The sequence below is a fragment of the Gracilinanus agilis genome, chromosome 2 (genome assembly GCF_016433145.1).
Source record: "Gracilinanus agilis isolate LMUSP501 chromosome 2, AgileGrace, whole genome shotgun sequence".
Lineage (NCBI taxonomy): Eukaryota > Metazoa > Chordata > Mammalia > Didelphimorphia > Didelphidae > Gracilinanus > Gracilinanus agilis.
In genome coordinates this window covers 3,286,441-3,310,503 of record NC_058131.1, presented here as the reverse complement: position 1 = coordinate 3,310,503, position 24,063 = coordinate 3,286,441, and the positions used below count along the sequence as shown (strand labels likewise).

Genomic DNA, 24,063 nt, shown 5'->3' with positions numbered 1-24,063 from the left:
TTTCAAGATGCGTTTCCATAGACGCCTTCTGAAGGGTCGGGTGGGTGGGTGGGTGGGGGGTGTTTACCTCCGGGCCAGGCAAGACAGATGCAAAAAGAGAGGTGAAAAGGAGAAGGAGAGCGAGGGGGGAGCAGCCTTGGATTTCAGAACACTTTATTGACTTCCAAGATTCCCAGGAAAGGCTCTTCAGTGCCGACATTTTACCAATGCACCGGTATGGTGGCAGGAACTAGAACACCACGCTCGAGAACGCCGAGAACCAAGGGAACGTGGTTACTACACAGAAGCTAGTGGAAAGAAGGCTCACAGTGGCTCTTAGCAGACTAGTCAAGACATAGTTATTCAGCTCTACGTGCCAGGCCCGTGTTAGCCAGGGAGACCGAAACCAAGAAAGGCAAAAGCAGGCTCTGCTCTTCAGTGACCGCACGCTCAAGTTTAATGAGGAAAACAACTTCCGAACAGCTGTCTGCAAACTATATATATATATATATATATATATATATATATGTGCGTGTGTGTGTGTGTGCGTGCGTGCGTGCGTGTGTGTGTGTGTGTGTGTGTGTAAGCTCTCCGATTTATCCTATATATGTATACAGGATAAATGTGAGAGCTTAACAGAAGGAAGGTGCTGGCATTAATGGGCACACGGAAAGGCTTCTCTCAGAAGGGAGGGCATGAGGGGAGCCAGAGGAAACGGCCAGAGTTCGGTGATGGGGTGTCACGTGTGCAGCCACAGGGAGCAACAAGCCAGAGTCTCTAAGTATTTGTTTGATGCTTCATAGGAGCAGGAACTGTACTAATCTGTGGGAGCAGAAACACAAGCAGAGGGGAATGATGGTCCCCAGCCTTACATTCTGACGGGGAAAGACGAGACCCAAAAGGAAGGGAAGAAGGAGAATTAAGGCCCTTGGTGTGGGGCCATTACAGACAGGTAAGAGAGCAGCCTGAAGGAGGACTAAGATGGCGTGTCCTGGACATCCCCTCTATGGAGGCCGTGAACCAACAAAGCTGAGGGAGAGGCTGCAGGCTGGAGGGTGCCTCTAGTGAGAAGTCCTGAGTGAGGCCGTAGGCTTCCAGGATGAAGAGGCTATTGTGGATGGTAGAGAAAGTATGGAGTCAGGAGGGCAGAGCAGAGCGGATTAAAGACATGGCTGGCCATTCTCCATAAAGTGGAGATTCTGGGAAGATGCACCCAATCAGAAAGAGAGGCCTCAGAGGAGAGGCCTCCAATTTGAGAAGTCCTGGAGTGCAGAGGAAGTCCCGAGACTCAGGCGAGTCCATGTCGCTTGGAATGGAAAGGAGCAAGGAGGCTAGTGTTATGGCATCCCAGTTTGTGGAAGGTGCAGTCTGAAAAGCTAGGAAGAGACCAGGCTATGAGTGAGGACCCCTGGAGTTCATATGGAGCTGGAGGTGGGGCATGATGTAGGAAGAACTCTCTTTGGAGTCAACGGGACTTTGCAGCCGATTGGATGATATAGTAGAGAGAGAGGGGGAACGAGGAGGCAAATATGGCACACAGATTGCAGTGCTGAATGACTGGGAGATGGTGGTACGTTTGACAGTGACATTTAGAAAGGGAAGATGAGGGAAGATAATGAATTCCGTTTGGGCCTCCTTGAATTGAAGACGTCTGAGGGACATCCAGTGGGAGACGTCTCCTACCTCGACCCTTGGAGAACAAAACTGGAGATCAGAAGAGAGAGCAAGGCTGGATGAGCAGATAAAGGACGCTTAGCGTGAGATGCTAAGTGGGTACGTGTGAACCGAATCAAATATACGTGACATTCACTTCCCTTTCCTCTTGTTCCTTGAAAGCCAGGAGCTGTTACTTTCCTCCCAGACTAGGGCTTCACACATACTGCACACTTTTTATAAGCCTGACAAATTGACCTGAAGTAGGATTTATAAAGGTTGGGAAAGAGGCCCGGAGAAAGGCAGGGACAAGGAAGGAAAGCCAGAAAACCCAAACTCGGGGAATGGGGGGCAGACCAGTTGGGATGAAGCCAAACTTTCACACGAAGAACCTGACACAGACCATTAACCTGGAAATAGAGACTGGAGTCAGATTACAGAGGACCTTGAATGGCAGCCTATGGAGTTTGGACTTTGTCTTAGAGATGACAAGGAGTCACTAAGGGTTGAGCCGCACCAGGCATTTCATTGGGTTGTTTCTTCAATGAATGAGTGTTTTCCCTTGGGGAAGAAGGTGGAGAAATGGACACTTTGCTTTGTGGATAAGTGACTGCAGGTGAGAGTGGATTGTGGGGAGACCCCTAGAGTAGGGCTCTTGGGGGCACAAGCACCGATCCAGTGGATAGAACGCTGAAGCCTGGGTGGCCAACTGGAAACTAGCTTGGAAAAGATGACAAGAAGTGGTATAGGATGGTGTGGGAAGAAGAGAGGCAGCCTTGGAATCGGGAAGACGTGTGTTCAAGTCCCTCCCATGTACTGGCTCTTAGACCTGGACAAATCACAGCCTTTTAGAGTCCACTAAGACTGTTAGATGAGAAGAAATGCCGACCTGCATTGTGGACAGAGTTCTTTCACCTGGGAGGTCTCTATTCCAGTGAAGAAAATATCCAGGCTAGTACTTATCACTACATTCAAGCCCTAAAGTAAATGCCTCAATTATTGACTAGGAATATTGAAGAGAAAGGAAAAAAAATGACTCGTACCTTCTTCTATGGCTTCTTGGACCTTATCAGAATCTGCAGAAAGATATAAATTGGTAAGATAGGTCTTTAGGTAGCCAATAGGACTTTCTCCACCAGTCATACAGAAGCGATCAATCAATAAGCCTATAAAGAGACAAGAAATCACAGTTATGGAAGGGAAACACCCTCGGAAAAGACACCGATTCGTTGAGTATTTAGAGATCCTTTAGCAGCATCACTGCTTGGAGTGGGCCTCTAGCTTCAAAAGAGATTCTTCAGAGAAGTCTTGCATGCTTTTAATAAGTAGCTGGGCTAAGATTTCATTAATTCACAGCATTTTAGATCTTGAAGGGAAGTAAGAGATCAGTGAGTCATAAAAATCAGTGTAATCTGGATTCTGGGGAATTTATGTTGTACTCAGTTCATTATCTCCACCCACGTGAGAGGTTGGGTGAAGCCTTTTTTAGTTTTGTGTCCTCCATTCTGAGTGAAGATCCTTTCACTTAGTAGATGATGAATTTTATGTGGAATTGAATTGAATTGAATTTACAGCATGTCTGCTTATGGAAAAGCAACACGAAGGACAAACCTCAATAGATGAGCGAGTGAGCAGTGGGAGTAAATGAGGCCATTCTCTTCAGAGAGCCCTTGGGAGAGGGCTAAGAATGGCACACCTGAAGGCAGGAGAAATCGAGGGCCGGATCCTGCTTTGGATAATATTCTTTTTGTGACCGTGAACACACGATGAATCTGGGTCCTCACTTCCAAAATGGGAAGGAATTAATATCCATCTTCCAACTCCAGACATTTTCTGTGGCCGCCCCCATGCCTGGAACCCCTTCCTGACTTTCTGCGGTTCCTTCAGATCCCAGCTCAAATCTTGGCTTCTTGGAGAAGCTTTTGCCATTCTCCCTGGCCGCTGGTGCCTTCTTCTCCTCCGCTAATTACCTCGGCTCTTTCCTGCCTTTATCTTGTCTGCAGACAGTTGTGTGCCCGTTATCTATCGCCTGAGCTCCGTGCGAGCGATGCCTTTCTTCGTAGACTCGGGGCCCAGCACGGTATCTGGCACACGGTCGATGCCTGAGTAATGCTTGTTGATGATTGACTTGGTGACCGAAGTGCTGACATTTCCAAATCAGAAAGCCGAGCACAAGTTCCGTCCATCACGATTTCAGGTTGATGAGAAGAGCGAATGTCATCAAACTGGCTTTGGCATCCAATATGCCCGAGAGTATCATCACATCCTACACGCGAGAACATGGAGAGCACGAGGAGGTGCAACCTTTGTGCATGAATGGAGGCTGCCGTTGATATTCTGCTTAAGAAACAGACATTTCAGCTGATTCCTTAGTGCTGCGGAGAGCGTCAGACCATATACCTGGAGAGTCTTTTGCCCAGCAGATATGATTACTTTAACAAATCAGGCCTTTAAAGCTGCCCTTATGGAAGCCAAGAATTCACGGATCTAAATCGTTTCGTTCATTCAACATTTTTTCAGTCAACTTGAGCATTAATGTCCAATGTTATACTAATAGCTTACATTCAACCAATCCATCAAACCTTTTTAAGGGCCTACTATGTGCCAGACACTATGCTAAGAGCTGGGAATCAAAGAATGGCAAAGGACAGTCCAACGGTCAGGGACCTCACAATCTGCAGGAAGAGGCAACGGGCCAACAACGATGTCTAATGTTATATAGATGCGGTTGTGGGATGATGGGATGCCCAGGTCCTCTGACGGTACGAGTGTGGGAATCCCCAAGTGCACACTAAAGAGCCCACAGGAATATTGGTGACTAAACTAGTACGCCCAGCTCCCATAGAAGTGTCCCAGGAATAAGTGATCAGAGAAGAGACTCTGGGTTAGACCGCACAGCTCCTTGACCGCTTCTCCTGGCCCCAAAACTGATGGGTAACGCCAGTGCCTGTGGCTTAACTTTAGTTTGAGCGATCCTCTTCCCTCAGACGCCCAAGGATGTGTTGGATAACCTTCAGGGTCATGATGGCACCCACCCAAGTAAGCTTCAACATTGAATAACAACAGACTTAAGGAAAGGGAAACAGGGACTGAAGGAAAGAGGTATGAGGGAAAGCCTGACTAAAGCGAAGGAGGATCAGGTGATGTCAATGGAAGGCAGCCAGGTTGAGATCGATAGCTGGAGAGGTTTGTCTCTCTCTCGGTTGCGATCTGGCCAGGCCAGGCTACTTAGCCTGAACCAGGTGGTTTGATGGTATTGATTTTGCTTCTTCCTGGATGATGATCGATTAGGATGATTGATTAGTACAGATTCACCCAGAAGTGGAGGGTGTGGTCATGATTAGAACTGGATGCAGGTAATCCGGGTGGATTTGGCCTGCCCCAGTTCCCAACCACCCTCCCACCAAAATCCCCTTCTCCAAACTGAGATTTTGGTTCAAAATTCTGCTCTTGATAGTCTGTCAGCAACTGCCTCTCCCTTGCTGGCTCATGGCAAGCTTGGTTGGTTCCAAGTTCTAAACCACTAAGTGTCAATCATTCTGCTCTCCATTTTGCATAGCCGAAATGATGTCCCACCAATGAAGCTATATTTAGGGAAAATTGGAAATAATGGAGAGATTGAAGGGAAGGATGACACAGTCAGAGCTACATGTTAGGAGAATCACTTTGGTGGCTGAATGGAAGACAAACTGGAGAGGGGAGAGACTGGAGGCAGGCAGACCCACCAACAGCTCTTGCAGGAGTCCAGGTGTGAATGTAGGAGGGTCTGCACCAAGGTAGAAGCAGAAGCCACCAAGGGGGCATATCTGAGAGCTGCTGCAGAGGGGAAATGGATGGTAGTGGGTGGGAAGTGTGCGGGAGAGAGTGGCTGAGAAGTCCAGAAAGACTCCTAGGGTGGAGTCCTATGGGACTGGGAGGGGATGTGTGGCCCTCAGCAGTAAGGAGGGGGTGAGGGTCTAGGGGGAAAGATCATGGAAGATCTGTTCCGACATGTTGCAATCTGCTGGTCATGCATTTGGAGATGTGTGACGGGAAGGGGGAAATGGAAGACTAAAGGTCACCGGAGGGAGGGATTAGGGTTCGAAAAATAGATTTAAAAATTATCGACATAAAGATGGTAGTTCAGTCCACAAGATCTGATGAGGAAATGGCCCAAGACAGAACCTTGAGGGACACTCACTATGTATAGGCTCATTTGATCTTAGAAACACTGGAATGTAAAGGTGGAAGATAAATTAAAGGTCCAACCCCCCCCCCCCCTTTATTTTTTTCAAATAAGGAAATGGCCCAGGAAGACCAAATGATTTAGCTCCTTCATCTTCCTTCACAACAAATATTCAACAATTTCCTGTTGCTTCGAGCCAGATATAAACTCTTCAGCCTAAGCTTTGGATCCATCCACAATCTGATTTCCCACCTATCTTTGCTGGCTTATTTTTTGTCTCTCCCTTTCCCAAACTCTCTATTCCAATCAGAGTAGCCAATCATATTTTAGCTCCTGTTCCTTGCCTTTGCACAAATGGTCTCTCCTGTGTCTATAATTCCTTTCTTCTTTCTCAAATACTATCTTGTCTCCTTCATTCTCCAGCTCAGTGGCCACCCCCTGATTCTCCAGAGCTGCCCTCCTTGGCTTCCTCTCTCCCGATTTGTCTCTCTCCCTGTTTCTCTCCTTCTCAGAATTATATTATATTTAACTTGAGTCCATGTTGTAATTTCCTCCCTTCCCAGCCAGTAGAATATAAGCTCCTTGAGGGGAAGATCTCTCATTCTCTCTCCCAGTGGCTCCCAGCAGTGACACGTACAAGAAGTGCTTGATGTTTCTTGAGTTGTAGACTAACCCTATGATTTAGAGAAGGCTGCTTCCATTTCTCCAACAGAATCTCCATCAGAATCCATCAATCAGAAAAGGGAAATGACTCATCCATGGTCTCACAGTTTCAGGGACAGAGAAAGCTTCGATGATGAGGAAAGATCCTAGATAGCTTGCCAAGGATCACAAAGCTAGTAGTGTCTGGGGCAGGATTTGAACTCTGGTGTTCCTGCCTCAGGTCAAGTGTTTGTTCTAGTAGCTATGACTGCCTCCATCTCCTGACTCCCAGTCTCACACCAGACACTCTACAGAATCCAGAAAACCTCCTGAGGATCCTTCCATGCCATGCTTTGAGATATGTATTGAAGTAGGCCACTTTAGAGAGGAAAGAAGGCCTCCCTCACCTTCTCCCTTTCCCTCCCATTTATCTCAGTGGCTGGATTTCTGTCTCATTGTTCTCAAGCCCAAGGAGGTTGTGACTTGCCTAAGGTCTGACAGACTGAGATGCAGCCCCGACTTTTGGAACCAGATAGTCTCCTTCCTGTTGAGTGACTTTCCACTACCCTACCAGGCCTGCCTTCCTGGCCGCTGTGTTCTGGGTTCTCCTGGCAGCTCCTGGCTCACCCCTGTCTCGCTGCCTTTGGACCACTTGGCTGGTTGTGCCTTGGCCTGGGATGCTTTCCTTCTTGCCTTGGCCTCCAGGCTTCCCTGCTATAAGAAGCCTGCCTCTGCCCCCCGAACCCCACGTGCCCTCCTCCCATATCTCCTCAGTCAATCCCCTGTCCAGCTTGCCGGTGCGTGTGGTGTCCTCCAGTGGACTGGGAGCTCCTGAGGACACACAGGGACTTTGCCTTTCTGCGAATCCCCAGGACTTAGCAGAGTGCCTGCCGCTGGGCGGGTGCTCACTAGGTGTTGGACGTGTCCTTAGAGACCATGTTCTCCGGCCCCCTGAGACCTCGTGCATTGAGGAACTTCGCTCCGGCAGACCCTCCCAGAACAGATGAAGTTGGCGAAGTCGGTGGGAAGCCAACCAAAGTCTGTGCAGCTCCTTATTCCAATCCAGGACCTTCCCCAGAGCGAGACCCCATGCCCTGTGCCTGGGCACAGGCTCGGCGTCTGCTGAAGGCCTGACGATGCCGCTGGTAAGTGGCGTGACCTGGAGCTGACCAGGAACCCGATCTGAATCTAGCGATGCTGGCCGGCCTCCCTTCAGGCCTTGTCATGAGGGTGAGATGACCAGCTGGCTGCGAAGGGGCTCGGTAACCTGGGAAAGGGCTGTCCACGTTTGCGGCTCCAAGTGCCGATGCCCACGGCCTCCTCAGGCTGCATTAAGGGACCGGGCGCAGGGAATCGGTGAGTCCTCTTGTCCCTTCAACAACAGACAGTGCTGTTCTCCGTCGTGGGTCCAAAGCCCCCGGCACAGGACGTTCTCGGAGCACGTTTCTTGGATGGACTCCTGCACTAGGGCTGTGTCCCTGGTTTACTCTCCAGGGGGCACGGATGCAGGAGGACGACCCGGGGCTGCTCATATGCCAAGGGTAGGCTCGTGATGGAGCACACGTGGCCAGCATGCCCTCCTGGCTGGGGCCACTGCGCCCGGGCCCGCTTCTCTCTGGTGGGCATCCCGTCTCTGCTGATGGTCTCTAGCGGCGAGCCGTACTTGCTCCTGCAGCCGCATCAGATGGTCTTTGGCCATGGCGTGCCCGCTGCTCCTTCCTGCTGTTGCCGGCTGGTACGTGGCTGCTGCTAGACCTCTCCCATGCCGGGAGAGCTGAAGCTCTTTCAGTCCACACCGCCTTCAGGCATTAGGATTCGCACCCAGCCAAGGAGAGGATGGGGGCGGGGGGGGGGGTGCAGCTGGAGCCCTCCAGCAAGGACCGAGGATGCTCTGGCTGTGCCACGCGGGGTCAGAGATGACTTTTGTTCTTGCCGAGTTCCTGCCTCTCGGCTCGCAGGAGCCTCTCATAGGGATGTACTAAAAGGACCCCCACGGAGCCGAGGCTCCTCTCAGGACCCATCGTGTTTGCACTTGGAACCCTTGGCACGAACGAAAGGGCCCCGTGAAGCTGGCACGAGCCGGTGTGGAGAGTCTGCCTTTGTTCTGTGTCCCTTCCGGCAGGGTCTTCCTCTGTCAGGGAGGCTCTCCTGGACTCTCCCAGAAGCCCCTGGTGCCCCTCGTCCTGGGGCCATAGAGAGGAAAGGCTCGTCCTGGCGGGCTCGGACTCCTCTGGGCTGACCAGGGAGCTTCTCGCATTCTTTCTAAGAGGAGGCTGGCGCGCTCCTCCCGGGCTCTCGTGTCTTTGGCCGTCCCGTTTAAGAACAGTGACCAGGATGGGGGAGCCTGGGCTTCCTGCCCTGTGGGGATCCCCTGGGCCAGCTGTCTGCCTTCGGGTATCCCAAGGGCCAGCGGGGGATCTCTGGGGTAACGCTTGCTGCCGGGCCTCCAAGGGAGCGACCAGGAAGAAGGGGCGGCCGCTCCAGAGGGGGGCTTTGGGCGTTAGACAGAACGAAGCACTTGCTGCCGTGCAGGCTCTGCCAGAGGCACCCACCTGCCCCCGCAGCTAATGGACTCCCGTCCGCAGAGACCAGACTCAGTGGGACCTTCGGCTCGGGAGGGGGAGTCGGCACGAGGCCCAGGAGCCCCCCCGCCCAGGCTTCCGTCCCCTGGCGGAGACCACAAGAGACTTTTCTTCCTTCTTGTCGGAGCAGACAAATGGGAGGCTGAGATGTCGTCTGCCGGCTCTCCCCTTAGCCGGGCATCAGCGCCGCTCCCCGGCCTGCCCAAAGCCGGGCACTCGGGGCTACTTGCTGGACTCTTCAAGCTTTCTTTAACTCAAAATGGATGTTTTTCAGTGGAATTGAATGAATAGGATGTTCCATCTAAAGTGAGGGTCTGGGGCTGTGGGTGTGCACATGTGTGTGCACGTGTGTGCACATGTGTGTGCACACACACGTTTGCATGTGAACATGCATGTGTGTATTTGCATGTGTTTGTGCGTGTGCATGTGTGTTTGTGGGTATGTTTGTGTGTGTGTGTATGGGTGTGTTTGTGGGTGTGTGGGTGTGTGGGTATGTGCATGTGTTTGTGTGTGTCATGTGTGCGTGTGCATGTGCATGTGCATGCATGTTTGTGTGGGTGTGGGGGGGTGTGCGTGCTCCCAGGGCAGAGGGCTGTTGAGGGGAGGAGAGAGCAAAGAGACGCTGCGAAGCTCTTTCCTGGACCTCTCCAGAGGCGCCGGATGGCCTTGGAGCCGTCACCCTCCGCACGGAGCCTTCCCTGATGCCAGGCTCAGACGTTTCCCCACACAACAACCCAACAGAAAACAGGCTCTCTGCGGCCGGCCCGGATCAGCCCCCGAAGGCGGCCCTGACAGGCTAAGTCCGAGCTCTGGGCTGGCTGGGACGGGCTGGGGGGCCCCCCCTTACCGTGGTGATTGATGCTGTTGATGAGCCGCACCCCCACCTGGGCATGGTTGTTGGTCATCAGCACAATGTCAAACAGCTCCTGCTCCTTAGGGTACAGGCTCCGCAGCCTGGCGTTGACGATCTGCAGGGCCTGCGGGGGACACACAGCGGGCGGCGGTCAGGAACTCCCGGGGAGTGGAGAGACGGGAGGTCCTGGGGGCAAAGGCGGCCCCAGACACTTCCTAGCGGGGCCGGAGCCAGTCGCTCCCTCCCATGGCCCAGGCCTTCTGCCTTGGAGCCAAGACGCCGTCAGCGTGCTAGGACGGAGGCCGAGGAGGCTCCCTCCTGACAGGTGAGGCTCTGAGGGGAGACCTCCCTGGGGGGGGGGGGCACTAGCAGGGAGAGGCAGCTGCACCCCCCCACCGTGGCCCTGGCTCTGCCCTTAAAGAGGAGCCCTTTGAGTTTAGACAAGCCCCTTCAAAGAGGGAATGGGGGGTGCCAAGTGAGCCCCGAGCTGAAATGGGGCTCCAGGGCACACTTACAGAATGACCTTTGGAAAGGAGCCCAGCCTGTGCCACCCCCTCTGCATCCTCCTTGGCAAGCGCTCATCTCCCAGCTGCCCGGAGAATTCTTGGGGAGCAAAGCCTTCGGGGACACCGAGTCCCTTTTAACCTTTTTCAAATCTTTCCCTTCTGTCTTAGAATTGATACTAAACATTGTTTTCAAGGCAGAGAGCAGAAAGGGCTCTGCCACGGGTTAAGTGACTTGCCCAGGGTCACACAACTAGGAAGTGTCTGAGGTTAGATTTGAACCCAGGACCTCCCAATTCTAGGGCTGGCTCTCCATCCACTGAGCCACCCAGCTGCTCTAGTCTCTTTGAATTTTGGGAACCTCTAAATGAAGGCTTGATGGGAAGCCTAAAACGGTCCCTTCTAGAAGGATTCTCTAGGGTGAAGTGGAACTAGGTCTAAAGTGTCTTCAGCGTTCCCAGGACTTGGCACAGCTATGATATCTTTTGAAAGGTTACTTAAGTCTGCAGGCTAAATAGCCCCAATTTCTGCAGCCTCTCTTCCCATTGGGCAATATTAGGGCCCTCAGAGCAGTGAGGCGGCCTCACCCTGGAGTCAGGAAGAAGAGCAGTGTGGCCTTGGGCAAGTCATTTCATTTCTTTAGGGATAGTTGTAGCGCCTGTCCCCCAGGCTCTTGTAAGACTCAGAGGAGACGACATACCCAAAGTGCTCTGCCAACCGGGAAGCTCTGTCTGGATGCTGGCGGTCCCCCCTCGCCATCCTCGCTGCACTCCCCGGAACGTCCCCCCAGGCCAGCTTTGTTCCTAAAACGCGGCCCCTGGAGCCGAGCGTCGTACGCTAGCCTGGTCTGTGTAGAGCCGAGGACAGTGGGCCGGGGACCTCCCGGGCCTGGACGCTGACCCTTCCTTTCTTAATATGCCAACCATGGCATTGGCCTTTGGGCTCGTGTCCTGGGCTGAATCCTGTTAAAACCATGAGATGTCTGCTGGGGGCGGTCGTCCATGCAGCCCCCTCAGTCCTTGGTAATTTGGTTCTGCCTGCGCCAAAAGCATCCAGGTCTGTGGAGAACCTTTGGGATCCATCTGTGGCATCTATGGAGTCAGCTGCTCACCCCAGCTTGGAGTCGCCTGCCAGCTGGATCTGGAGGCCCAAACGTCCGAGAGGCCAGAGACCTCTGCCCATGCCGGCCGCCTTCCTCTGAGAGCCTCCTTTCTCAGCGATAGGAAACGGTAGTGACTAGGCTGACCGGTGGGCCGTTCGTTGGATGATGAATGTGATTGATGACTCTACTCATTTCCACGGGTTCTGAGGTCCACGGCCTGGCCCCCATCTTGCCTTCGGATCCAGAGGAGCTGCTAGTTCTGCCCGAACCTGGCAAGCAGTCCTGCATTTCCCCTGAATTATTGGTATAGTAGTGTGTATATATATTATATTATAGCTGGGAGCTGCTTGGGATGGAGCCATGCTGGAGCTTCCTTCGGGGCCACTTCTTCCTTTCTGAGACATTCCGTGACCGTTCTTTTATTCACACGGGCTGTGGTTTCCCCACAGAACCTGAGCCAAGGCTGCTCTGCTGGCTTAGCCTTTCCATTTTCCTCCCCGACTTAAAACAAAACAAACAAAACAATTCCTTCTTGCCTTTCGGGCCACTTGTCCGATGACCAGCGCCGCCGACCCCCCGGCGTTCCTCCGAGTGTTCCCAGCACTGCCCGTTACCAAGGACTCTCTGCCTGTGTTTCATCGCCTCTCTGTCTCCACAGTGCTTCAGAGGTCGCTGCTGGTGGCTCACAAATACATGCTGGGATCATCCTCTTTAATGGAAACAGAAACCGAGGCAGAGGCTGTGCGTCTGTCCCCAAACGTAGATTCTACGGGAAGTGTCTCAGCCCAGCAGCCCAAATCCTTTCTTCTCATCCCTTATCCTCTTTTCCGTTAGTGAGGGCACCCGGCTGGACCACCTTTCAGATGAGATTGTTTCCCTGGAAAAGCAAACCCTTCCATCTCCCTTCTCCTTCTTGGGGGGTCGCTTCCCGCTCCCTACAGGCAGGTCTTACCCATCCTTAAAACCCCGCCCTCATTGAGCTCCCACGCCGGGAAAGCTCGTCGGCAGCTCCAGAGAGCTCGCTCCCTCTCAGGCCTCTGGATCCCATCACTCAAGCGGAGCCATTCTCTCCAGGATCACGTGGTTGATCTCTTCTCCGTTCGGGTCGTCAGTGCCTCCTCTTCTCATGAGGTTCTCCATCTTGACTTCTCTGCAGCCTTCGACACCATCACCAGCCCCTTCCACGGACGTCCCCTCTGCGTGGCTTCCCCAACCCTCATCCCTCCTGGATCTCCCAACTCTGACTTCTTCTCAGGCTCCTTGGCTGGCTGATGAGCCTTGTCATGGCCGCCAGCTGTGGGCGAGTCCCAAGGCTTTGTCCTGAGTTCTTCTCTCTCTTTCTCCTCAATAAGCGGAAGATTCACAGACTATTTAGTAAGCCTCCCTCTCCCTAGAGCTCCAGGGCTATGTCCTTAACTGACCCTGGGACGGTGCAGAATACAAATAGAGATTCTCCCTTCCTCCACCTCCCCCACCCCCATCCATCCATCCATCCATCCATCCAACTCAGGCTTGTCCATCCTCCCTCTACCGTGTCTCTGGAATCTGTTCTCTCTTCTCTACTCACATAGCCAGCACCCTGGGGCAAGCCCTCCTCCCCGCCTCCCCCTAGACGATGCCCCCACTCTCTCTAACGCCCTGCCTAACACATATTTCTCAACTACGGCTCTCGCGATGCCACACACTCCTGCTCAAGGGACATCGAAGGTCCTCTCGCATGTCCAGGAAGAAATCAAACTCTCCCTTTCGGCATTTAAAGCCTTCCTTCCCTTCACCTCGGCATTGGCCCTGGAATCAGGAAGACTCGAGTTCACATCCAGCCTCAAGACATCTTGGGCAAGTCACTTCCCCTCCGTCTGCCGCTGTTGTGAGGATTAAATGGGATAACATTTGTAGAGTGCTGTAGCACAGTGCCGGGCACCCAGCAGGCCTTCATAAGTTCATATGGCTCCTCTCCCTCCCCTACAGAAAGGATTTCTATCGATTCTGTACAGACTGACTGCCCAGGGCTGTTATCTTCCACGTTGTGGGTGCACACAGATACACACTCGCTCACACTCACATACACAGAGACACTCAGACACACACATTACATGGTGGCTGAGGCTTCACACCACTCTGGAATCTCCAGGTCAGAAGTCATGGAGTTCCATGTTGGTCTGGACCAGAATCCCCTCTTGATGAGGCCCAGCCACCCAGTATGGGCAGCCTTCCCTTGGCACGGCCTCCAGGGCAGCAGGAGGCTCTGGGTCCTCTCCCTTCCTCTTCCCTGTTGTCTCATTAGTTTCCCAGCCGTCTTGGCTCATTTTCCAGAAGATCTCGGATGTCCCCGTCTCAGCCCCAAGTGTCCAAGGCCACGTTCCCCCAGGCTGCTCCTCTCGTCTCTGGTCTCTCTTGTCTGATCCATCCTTGTTGACGTTGCCAGAGCCATCTTCCACACTGCTGTGGCCTCATCGCTCATGTCTCCACATGCCTTTAGGACCTCTCAGTTGCTGGCCAAGTGAGTTTAATCTCCTTAAAGACAGCTCCGTGTTCTAAGAGACTGAGGCAAGGATGGAGGGCCCTCTCGTCATAGGAGAAAACTGGACAAAGGCCCAGAGGGAAGACTGAGTTTGAGGAATAGCAAATGGGCTACTTTGGATGGAATTTAGAAAAGGGAATAATGAGCAAAAGGTCTGGAAGACCGGCCTTTCCAGGTAGGCCTCAGTGGGAAGGAAGCATTGTATGTGCCGCCAAGTGGGCATCTGATTTCCTCTTGGTTTAATCTTGGAAGCAAAGGGAGTCCCTGGCAGGAGCTGAGCTGCGAAGTGGTATCATCAGGGCTGGGCTTTAGGGAAATTCTTTTGGCTGCTGGGTGGAGAATGGGCTAGAGAAGAGGAGCAGATTCGAGGGAGACCCAGAGAAAGGTGTTACAGTAGTCTGGCATGGGCCGCAGAAGCCCTGACGAAGCGCGGGGCTAAAGGGGTGCATATCGAGAAAGAATGAAAAGGCCTTAACAACTTACTAGGCGTGGGATGGGAGTGGTCAGAGTGAGGGAAGCAGGAAGGACTTTCCCTGCATCTCTTAAGAGCCCCCTCTAGCCAAGTGGCGAGAGAGAAGAAGGGCAGGAGGGCACCGGGAAGAGCCTCGACTAGAAGAAGGACAAACCAAGCTAAAGCCAGGCTCAGCCTCAGCTCTGGCCCTGCCTGTGGGAGGCCGACCACCTTCCTTTAGCTCTTGGACCCCCATTTCCTCCTTTGTAATATGGAGACCTCGTCTTGGTACAGGTGCTTAGCTGGCTGGCTCCTTATTGGGATTGGTGATGCAGAGCAGAACTCCTTTGGGTCACCTCTGTGCCAGTTGGAGGCAACAGTCCCTGCCACGTTGGTCATCTACTTGTAAACGATCATGGTGTGATCTCGGGAAAACCTTTGGTGCTTCTCGGGGTTCTGAGAGACCTCAGAAAGGAAGAAAGCCTTTGTTCTCCAGATGAACGATCTGAGGCTCTATCAGCGAGAGCGAGGGACTTGCCCAAGGTAACAACGATAGAGTCAGAGCCCAGACTTGGACGCAGATGTGTCTTGATCCTAGCTTCTACGCTCTTTCCACTGTTTGAAGAAGTATTTGAGGATTCCCTCATCCAATCCTCTCGTTTTGGAGGGTCGGAAGGCAAGGCCCGTCGCTGACGATGGTGGACAAAGAAATGAGTCCCTAACTGTGGGTCAAATTAGACCCATTAAAACCTCGGTGTTTCTCACTCTGAAATGAAGGGGACGGGACTGGGCCATCCCTGAAGTCCGGACAGCTCTCAAGTCTGTGGCCGTAAGGGATTGCTCCTCAGGGCTCCTGACCCTCACGCCAAGGCCTCCTTCCTCCCTTTTGGAACCTTGACCAATTGCAAACTGGATTTTCCTGCTTTTGCTAACTTAAAGGGAAACTGTGGTTGATACCATTTCCCTTTGGAGACTCCCAAATAGGAATTTTTTAATGTGTTGACTTGGGAGAGCAAGCGGGTGCCTGAGCCCCTCATCCTGGAGGAGAAGGAGAAGGTTGGCCCCAACTGAGTCAGCCTCCCTGGATTCTCTGCCTCACCCCAGCCACAGACATGACTGACAGCTGTGTTCAGGGGTTGTCCCTGATCCCCTCCCCTCCCTCAGGACCTGGGTGGAGATGGGGCAGTATGGGATGTTCTCCTCTGCCTAAACCATTGTCTGTCGGGGCGGCAGTAACGGAGGCCCATCTATTTCCGGGAGCCGTTTTTGGACGGCCTAAAACCCTAAGAGGCCCACCACTGCCTTTCTTTGCCATCAGAGCTCGCGAGCACGTCCAACTTGGAAAGACCTTTCGAACAGAGTTGGCCAGAGGCCGCCCCGGAACCCAGACCACTCAGCTTTATGGTCAGGGCCCTTTCTGCTCTCCCATTCCATTCATGGTGCTTACTTTTACCAGAAATGATGACTGTCACCCCATTTGCCCAGTTAGGCACATGTGTGGAGGCGGGAAACGCTCTCCCAGAGGCTAAGAGATGGCCACAAGAACTTGGCCGAGCTGGGGGAAAGGCTCAGGCCTTCTAGCGTCCAGGGCAGCAGGTTTTCTGTTAGAGTTGGCTAAACCTGCTCTTGGGGAAACTGGGCTCAGGGCTCCGGGTCAACATGTTGATCCCAGGGAAACGGTTTCTTACCTGATACCATCCTGGGGATAAAAGGAGTGGCAGCTCTTGAAAGGGATGGTGAGATGATGAAGGAGGGGGAAGCAAGAACGGGAGAGCTGGGAGATGGACTTAGAGGAAGATGATGGTGGGGGGAGTCACACAGTCCCAGAGTCGGGCCCAGAGGGCCCCAATAACAGGTCGTCTAGGCTAGCCCCTTCCCTGAGCAGAGAGGATGCCCAGAACTTGTCTCGGGCTTTTCTCCATGTGGCCTTGGGCGGTTACCTTGATGAAGCCAAAGGCAGGTCCAGGGCTCAGAATGACATTCTCATTGAGGACCTGGTACTCCATGTACTTCTCTAGTCCTTCATTCTCAAAGATTTTACTATCTTCCACCATATTGAAGAGTGCTCGGGAGGAGACAGCAATGGTGATGGCATTCTTAGGTTTGGGCTGCAGGAAGAGGTGTCCAGACAGATGGATGAGTGAGGAAGGGTGAGAGGAAGAAGGGTGGAGCAGACAGACAGACAGACAGACAGACAGACACAGCTAGAGGAACGAAAGCAGGGCAAGCAATGGAGTCAGAGTGGAGGAGGGGTGACTCCTGTTGAAGGATTGGTTGGTTGGTTGGTTGACTAGGTGACTAGGTGAATGATGGCTGATTGCAGATAAGGGAGGGAAAGATGGATGAGTGAAGGCCAAGAAGAGAGGATGGGACAGACACACAAAGGGCCAGGAGAGGAAGAGGGAAGCAGTGGGAGGACAGGTAGAGAGGATGGGAAAGGAGCACATCAGGGAGGCTGAAGGGGACCAGAGTCCAGAAGGAGAGAATGGCCCAGGGCCATGTTGGTGAACCTATGGCACACGTGCTGATGCATGCCAGAGGGGGCTGCTCCCTTCCTCCTTTCCACCTCACCTGAGGACATTTCTCCCATTACCCACCCTTCTGCCCAGCTGCCCGATGGGAGCACTGCCTCCCTCTCCTGTCAGGGGTAAGGCGGGGAGCTCACATGTCGTGTGAGGGCTGCAGTTTGGGCACTCGGTCTTTAAAAGGTTTGCCATCACTGGTCTAGGGTATCAGGGTCTAATGGGCTACAGAGGGGCAGGGGAGAGAGGCCCAAGAAATGGGAGGTGGAAGATTCTGAGGGGAAGAGAGGAAAGAAAACGGATGCTGCTTACTGGTCTGGGTCGACCCGGGGTCCAGTTGGAAACGTCCTCATCAGTATCATCACTCTTGGTGCTCTTCCGATCCTGGGATATCCGGGGCTTGGACCCCTCTGATGGTGGGGGTGGGGAGTGAGGGCAGGGGCGAGGTGGAGACAAACTCCGTTCTCGCTCCTGGGGAGAGCTGGGGTTCTTCTCAGAGGTCCGCAGAGTTGGTGAAGTGGAAGAAGATAATTTCTGCTCCACAGGCTCTGGGCTCGAGACGCGAGAGGTCATATTGCTGACAGACTGGGGAGACAGGAGCAACTTTGAGTGATGCGACCTGGCCCTGTGGACCCCAGGCCCGTCTCTCCCGTACCCCCAAGCACAGCTATGTACAGCTGAGGCCTCTGGCTCGGCCCCCCCTCCCCAGAGCCTAAAGCCCTGCCTTCCCCCGGCCCGAGATGCAGCAGATCCAGGTTCAGCTTTTCTGTATGGAAAGCCCCTGGAGGAAGGGGCACAGCCCAAGGAGAAGACAGCCTAGCTGGTGCCTGGGGGCAGGGGAGCTCCTCAAGACCTGGAGGTCCGGGGCTCCTGCCCAGCCAGGCACTGGCCCAGGGACCCTGGGCAAGTCGCGTCATTTCTTCCCAAGGGTTTCCTCATTTATAAAATGGGACTCGGGAGGCCTGGAGCCCTCCCACCCATCGCAGCCACCGTAATCACAGCCAGCATTTGGGCAGCGCTTGATTCTTACAAAATCCCTGGGAAGTCGGTGCTATTATTATTATCCCCAGTTTACAGCTAAGCAAACCGAGGCAGGCAGAAAGGAGACAATGAGCCACAGAAGTGCCCGACGCTGGAGTGGACCTCAGGGCTTCCCGACTGCAGGGCTGCTGGCCTCCCCCCTCCCCGGCCCGCCAGCGTCCCTAGTTATGGACAGACCCAGATCCTGAAGCAGACTCAGACTGCGTACTGATGGGGCGGCTGCTGCCCCGAGCAGAGATGTTCCAGCGCCTCCCTCACACCCTCCATCAGCCCTAGAGCAGCTGAAACAAGCCCCAAGAACAGAGAGGCCCTGCGGGATGCCCGGGGAGCTACAGCTGAGGGGCCATTGGGGGCACGAGATCATACAGAGCCCTGGGCAAGGCCTCGAGGAGCCCGAGTTCAAATTCAGCCTCAGACACTTAATCAACTTTGAGTAATGCGATGTTCAGGATGTCCCTGAACAAATCACTGGGGCTCGCCTCCGTTTCCTCATCTATAAAATGGGGATAATAGCGGCACCTGGCCCCCAGAGGTACTGTGAGGATGGGTTAGAGTATCCTTATAAAGTGCTGAGCACAGTGCCTGGCACACGGGGGGGACTGTTTCAACGCTCGCTTCTTTTCTTCCTGTTGTGAATGAGCCCCAGACTCTCCATCCCATCTACCAGTACCCCCAGGCTGACGGCCTGCCCGCCTGCTCTCCCCCTCAGCTTGCTGCCCTGTCTCTTCCCCTCCTCCCTTAGGCTTACCCTCACGCTCTTGCTCTTGGCCTCCTCTGCAGAACCAACCCGGGAATTGCGACCCATCCGGAAGTTTTTCTGAGAGTCCCCTTTTGGCATCATGTGCTCCTGTGCTATGCCCTGGGCGGGAGAGTTGAGAAGCAGGGTGTCAGCCTGCTGCCCCTGCTGCCCGGCAGGGCCAGTGTGAGTGTAGCCAGGAGACAGCCTCGCTCCTACGGCCCGGCACTCCGGGCCCTTCCTGGCTCTCGGCTCACCTCCACCTCCACCCCATCCTTGTCCCTCCGTTCCTCCTGGCCCTGGATCCGCTCTGGGTGCCAGGAAAAGAGCACGTCTAGAAGGGAGTCTCAGAGAGCCTTGCCTCGCCTCCCTTCCCCCTTGGGAAACTCGCTCCTTTCTTCTCCCTGTCCAAGGCGAGGCCTGGACCAGGGGCCGGACAAGCTGCCCCCTTGGAGCGAGAGGAGCCGAGAGGCAGCCCCCTGAGGGCAGCGCCAGGACCACTAGTCTGGCCCGTTGTCAGGTCAGTCCAAAGCCACCCGCCGGCTTTGGCTTCGAGTCAGACTCCGGTGGGTGGGGTCGAGTGAAGTGGAAAGAGCCTGGGTCTCCTGGCCATCTGCTCTGCCCTCTGGGCCCTCCACCTCCCCCCAGAATTCCTCTGGCTCCCCTCGAAATCGAGTCGCGTGGTCTCTGCTCACCCTGATTATGATGGCCTGCTGTCCCTGCTCCCACAACAGGCACACATATAAATAAACAGTCAGACTGCGGAAGGGGCCAAGAAGTAATGCTCCCTCCACAGCACCCAGGCCAAGGCAGCGTCTATACGACGAAAAACACCACATCGAACAACGCCTTAGCGAGTGAATCGGGTTGACAGAACGCCTCATCTGAAAGATTGTGCAGAAACGAGTCATTGCGATGGCCAGACGCCCTGTCCCCTCCCCATGTGCCCCAGAGGCTGTCCTCTCCTCCTGGGCGAGGAGGACAAGTCCGACCTGGAGGTGCAGACGCGGGGCGTGCTGACTGGAGGGGAAGCAGGGACTGGCTGCTCCTACCTCTCCCTTCACAACCTCTCTGGGCAGATGGGTAGCCTGGCCTCCTGTCCTCTCAGTCTCCCACCCCTGCCTCGGCTCCTCACACCTGCCTGGTCCTTCCGGCCCCAGGCACGCGGGCTCACCTGGGCGGTCTGGCGGGTGTTCCCTCTATCGACGTCTCTCATGGTCCTCCTGTCCACTTCACTGGATTCTCTGGGAACTTTCATGGCCCCTTCAAACTTCGGGTGGAAAAAGAAAAAAAAAAAGACAAGTGAAGTGATTTGGTTCAGACTCGAGGTCTCCAGCCCAGGCTTAACACAAAGGGACAGAACCACAGACATCCCCATTAACCAGACTAACGTGCCCTTGTGAAACGGGAAAAGCCTTGCGTTGCACTCTCCGTCCTAGTAACTAACTGGGTGAGGACGCCGTTTTATAGAGCTCCGAGTGGCCGTAGAGGCAGGACTCCCAGAGTAGTGACAGGCCAGAGGGGCAAAATAACTGGCCACGGGTCTGGATGGCACTCCAGAGGGCTTGGAGTACGATATTCCTAAAGATCAGCGAGCTGGGATTATAACCAAGAATAATCTACCCACCAAAATGGAAGAGAACCCTTAAGGAGGGAAATAGATTTCCGGTGAAACAGAGGACTTTGAAACATTTCTGACGACAAGACCAGTACTGAGTAGAAAACTTGGCTCTCAAATACAAGCCTCAAGAGAAGCAGAAAAAGGCAGCAGTTGGCATTACGAAAAAAATGAATCTCAAGAGGCTGAGTAAAGTTAAGCTTTGTATTCCCAAATAAGAAGATACACGTAACCTCTAAGAACATGGCTATCATTAAGGCAGACGGGGCATCAAAGAAGGCATGTACATAGACAGAGGGCACAGGTATGCACTGACTGTGTTGAGGTGATCTCAGAAAAATGCAGAGGTGAGAAAAAGGGATGCATGGGAAGAAGGGGAGAGAGAGGAAGACTGGAGAGTTTATCCCACATAAAGGAGGCGTGTAAGGGAGAACTGTTAGGGTAGAAGGGGAAATGTCAGGAAAGCTATGTCTGAACCTCATCTGATCTGGTTCAAAGAGGGAAGAACTATATATGTACTATGTGTGCATACATATGTATGTGTACACACATTTACATGTATGCATATACATACACATATACATACATACACACATTTGATTGGGTATAGAAATCTGTCTTACCCAACAAAGAAGTAGGAAAGGAAGGGGGTAAGAGAAAGGAGGCAATGATTAAAAGGGAGAGTTGGTCAAGGGCTGCAGTGGTCAGAAGCAAAACAAACAGGAAGAAGGACAGAGTGAAAAAGGAAAGAGCAGAAGAAAGTAGTATAGAGAGAAATGTACAGTTAGTAATCAACTGGAAATGTGCCTGGGATGAACTCACTCACAAAACAGGAGATAGCAGAATGAATTAGAAATAATATAACAATACATTATTTATAAGAAACACACTTAAAATAGAAGGACATACACAGAGTTAAAATAAAGGGCTGGAATAGAATCTATTTGGCTTCAGCTAAAACAGACAAACAAAAAGAAAGGAGTAGCAATCATGATGTCAGACAGAACTAAAGTAAAAGACTTAATTAAAAGAGATAAACAGAAAGGCAGCTAGGTGGCTCAGTCAATAGAGGGTCAGGACTGGAGGTAAGGGTCCTGGGTTCAAATGTGGCCTCAGCTACTTCCCAGATGTGTAATCCTGGGCATGTCACTTAACCCTAACTGTCTGACCCTTATTACTCTTCTGCTTTGGAACCAACACTTACATGGAACCAATACCTTCTGAAGACAGAAGGTAAGGGTTTAAAAATAAATAAAAGATAAACAGGAAAAGTACATTTTGCTAAAGGGTACTATAGACAATAAAGTAATGTTAATATATTAAACATATATGCATCAAATGGTGTAGCATCCAAATTCTTTTTCCCATTTTTTTTCATTTTTCATTTATTTAATTAATTTAGAATATTTTTCCATGGCTACATGATTCATGTCCTTTCCTTCCCTTTCTCCCTTCCCCCCTTTCCTGGAGCTGATGAGCAATTCCACTGGGTTTTACATGTATCGCTGTTCAAAACCTATCTCCATATTATTAATATTTACAATAGAGTGATCGTTTAAAGTCAACATCCCCAATCATATCCCCAGCATCCAAATTTTTAAAGGAAAAGTTAAATGAGTTATGGGAAGAGAGAGATAGTAAAACTGTATTAAATCCCATCTTTGCCTTCCCAGAACTAAATAAATATACCCATAAAATAAATAAGAAGTTAAGGAAATGAATAGAATTTTTAGAACTTTTGATATAGATCTCTGGAGAAAACTGAATGGGAAAAGAAAGGAGTATACTTTTTATCACATATATGGCATATTCACAAAAATTATCATTTATTAGGGTTAAAGAAACCTCATAAATGTAGAAACATTTATTATTATTTAAAACATCCTTTTCAGACCATACTACAATAAATATTATTGCATTTAATAAAGGACTGTGGAAGTACAGACTAAAAATTAATTGGAAACTAAATTATCTAATCCTACAGAATGAATGGGTCAAAGAATAAATCCTAGAATTAATCATATCCTTGAAGGTAGTGACAGCAATGAGACAACAGCAACCAAAGTAGTACATGTGGGAAATCTATCTATTTACCCATCTATCTAATATGTCAGTGAAAGAGAAAGAGTAGATAAATGAATTAGATATGCAACTAAAAAAAGCTAGAAAGAAAAAAAGTTAAATCTCTAGTTAAATATCAAAATGGAAATCCTAAAAATCAAAGGGAATATTTAAAAAAAAGATCATTGAGCTAATCAGTATAACTAGAAGCTGGTTTTCTGTGAAAATATAAAGTATTGATTAATTTGATTAAAAACACATTACCAATATAAAAAAATAAAAGATAATATGCATCATCAGTAGAGATAAAATTAAAACAATTTTAGGAGTTATTTTGCCCAGTTATATGCCAAAACAACAAAAAATCTCAATGAAAATGATGAATATTTACAAAAATATAAGTGAACAGAAGAGGAAATAAGCCTATCTTAGAAAAAGAAATTGAATAAGTTATTAGTGAGTTCCCTAGGAAAAAAACAAACAAACAAAAACAAAACATCCCCAGGCTCAGATGGCTTTTCAAATGAATTCTACCAAATTTAAGGAACTGTTTCTTTCAATAGTATTTGAAGTATTTGAAAAAAAAAACAGGGAAAAAAGAAATCCTACATAAAATTCCTTTTTTGAAAGAAATATAGTTTTGATACCTTAACCAGAGAGCAAAAACAGAAAAAGAAAACTATAGGCCAATTTCCTTAATGAATAGTGATGATGCAATAACATTCAATAACAAGGAGATTCCAGCAATGTAAGCAAAAATCATTCCAAAATTGCTGGAAAAACTGGAAAGCAGTTTGACACAAACTAGGCATAGACCGATATTTCACATCCTATACCAAAATAAGGTCAAGATGGGTACCTTACTTAGACCTAGAGGGTGATATAAGCAAATTAGAGGAACATGGAAAAGATATCCTGTCATATGTATAGACAAGGGAAAAGTTTGTGATCAAACAGGAGATGGAGAGGATAACAGGAAGTAAAACGAATAATTTAGATTAAATGTGATTAAAAAGTTTTTTGCACAAAATGCCCCAGTGTAGCCAAAATCAGAACAAAGAGCAGGAAACTCTGATGAGGGAGGGGGAATATAGCAAATTTCTCTGATAAAGCCCCAATTCTCAAATTTGTAGAATACTGATATAAATAAATAATATGTATAATTAATATAAAATAAGAATAAAGAGATAAAAATAAGCACTTCTCTCTAATAGGTAATCAAAGGAAATGAAGAGGCAGTTATCAGAAGAAGGAAGCTTTTGTAGTCTCATGAAGAAATTCTCTAAATCACTTTCCATTGTAGAAATGTAAATTAAAACATCTCTGAGGTACCACCTTACACCTATTAGATTGAATAACACGACAGAAAAGGACACTGACAAATGCTAGAGGGGATCTGGAAAAATAGGGACACTAATACATTGTTGGTGGAGTTCTGAAATGGTCTTACCATTTTGGAAAACAATTTGAAATATGCCCAAAGGGCTACAAAACTGCACATACCATCTGACCCAGTGATGCCACTACCATGTCTGTTATCCCAAAGAAAAAGGAAAAAGATCTCTCTCTCTCTCTCTCTCTCTCTCTCTCTCTCTCTCTCTCTCTCTCTCTCTCTCTCTCTCTCTCTCTCTCTC

At 50.9% G+C, this 24,063-nt stretch overlaps 1 protein-coding gene across 1 annotated transcript in view; it reads right to left on the bottom strand.

Moving 5' to 3' along the window:
* LOC123234462 (cytosolic 5'-nucleotidase 1A-like) overlaps nucleotides 1-24,063 on the bottom strand; it is a gene marked incomplete at its 5' end in the record, with an annotated part of 32,753 nt that overhangs the window by 5,273 nt on the left and 3,417 nt on the right. The window contains 7 exons of the mRNA XM_044660362.1: nucleotides 2,676-2,798; nucleotides 9,869-9,998; nucleotides 16,392-16,559; nucleotides 17,286-17,558; nucleotides 18,763-18,873; nucleotides 19,446-19,634; nucleotides 19,925-20,020. Coding sequence (XP_044516297.1) covers nucleotides 2,676-2,798; nucleotides 9,869-9,998; nucleotides 16,392-16,559; nucleotides 17,286-17,558; nucleotides 18,763-18,873; nucleotides 19,446-19,634; nucleotides 19,925-20,020 — 1,090 coding nt within the window. The remainder of the gene's footprint in view (nucleotides 1-2,675; nucleotides 2,799-9,868; nucleotides 9,999-16,391; nucleotides 16,560-17,285; nucleotides 17,559-18,762; nucleotides 18,874-19,445; nucleotides 19,635-19,924; nucleotides 20,021-24,063) is intronic.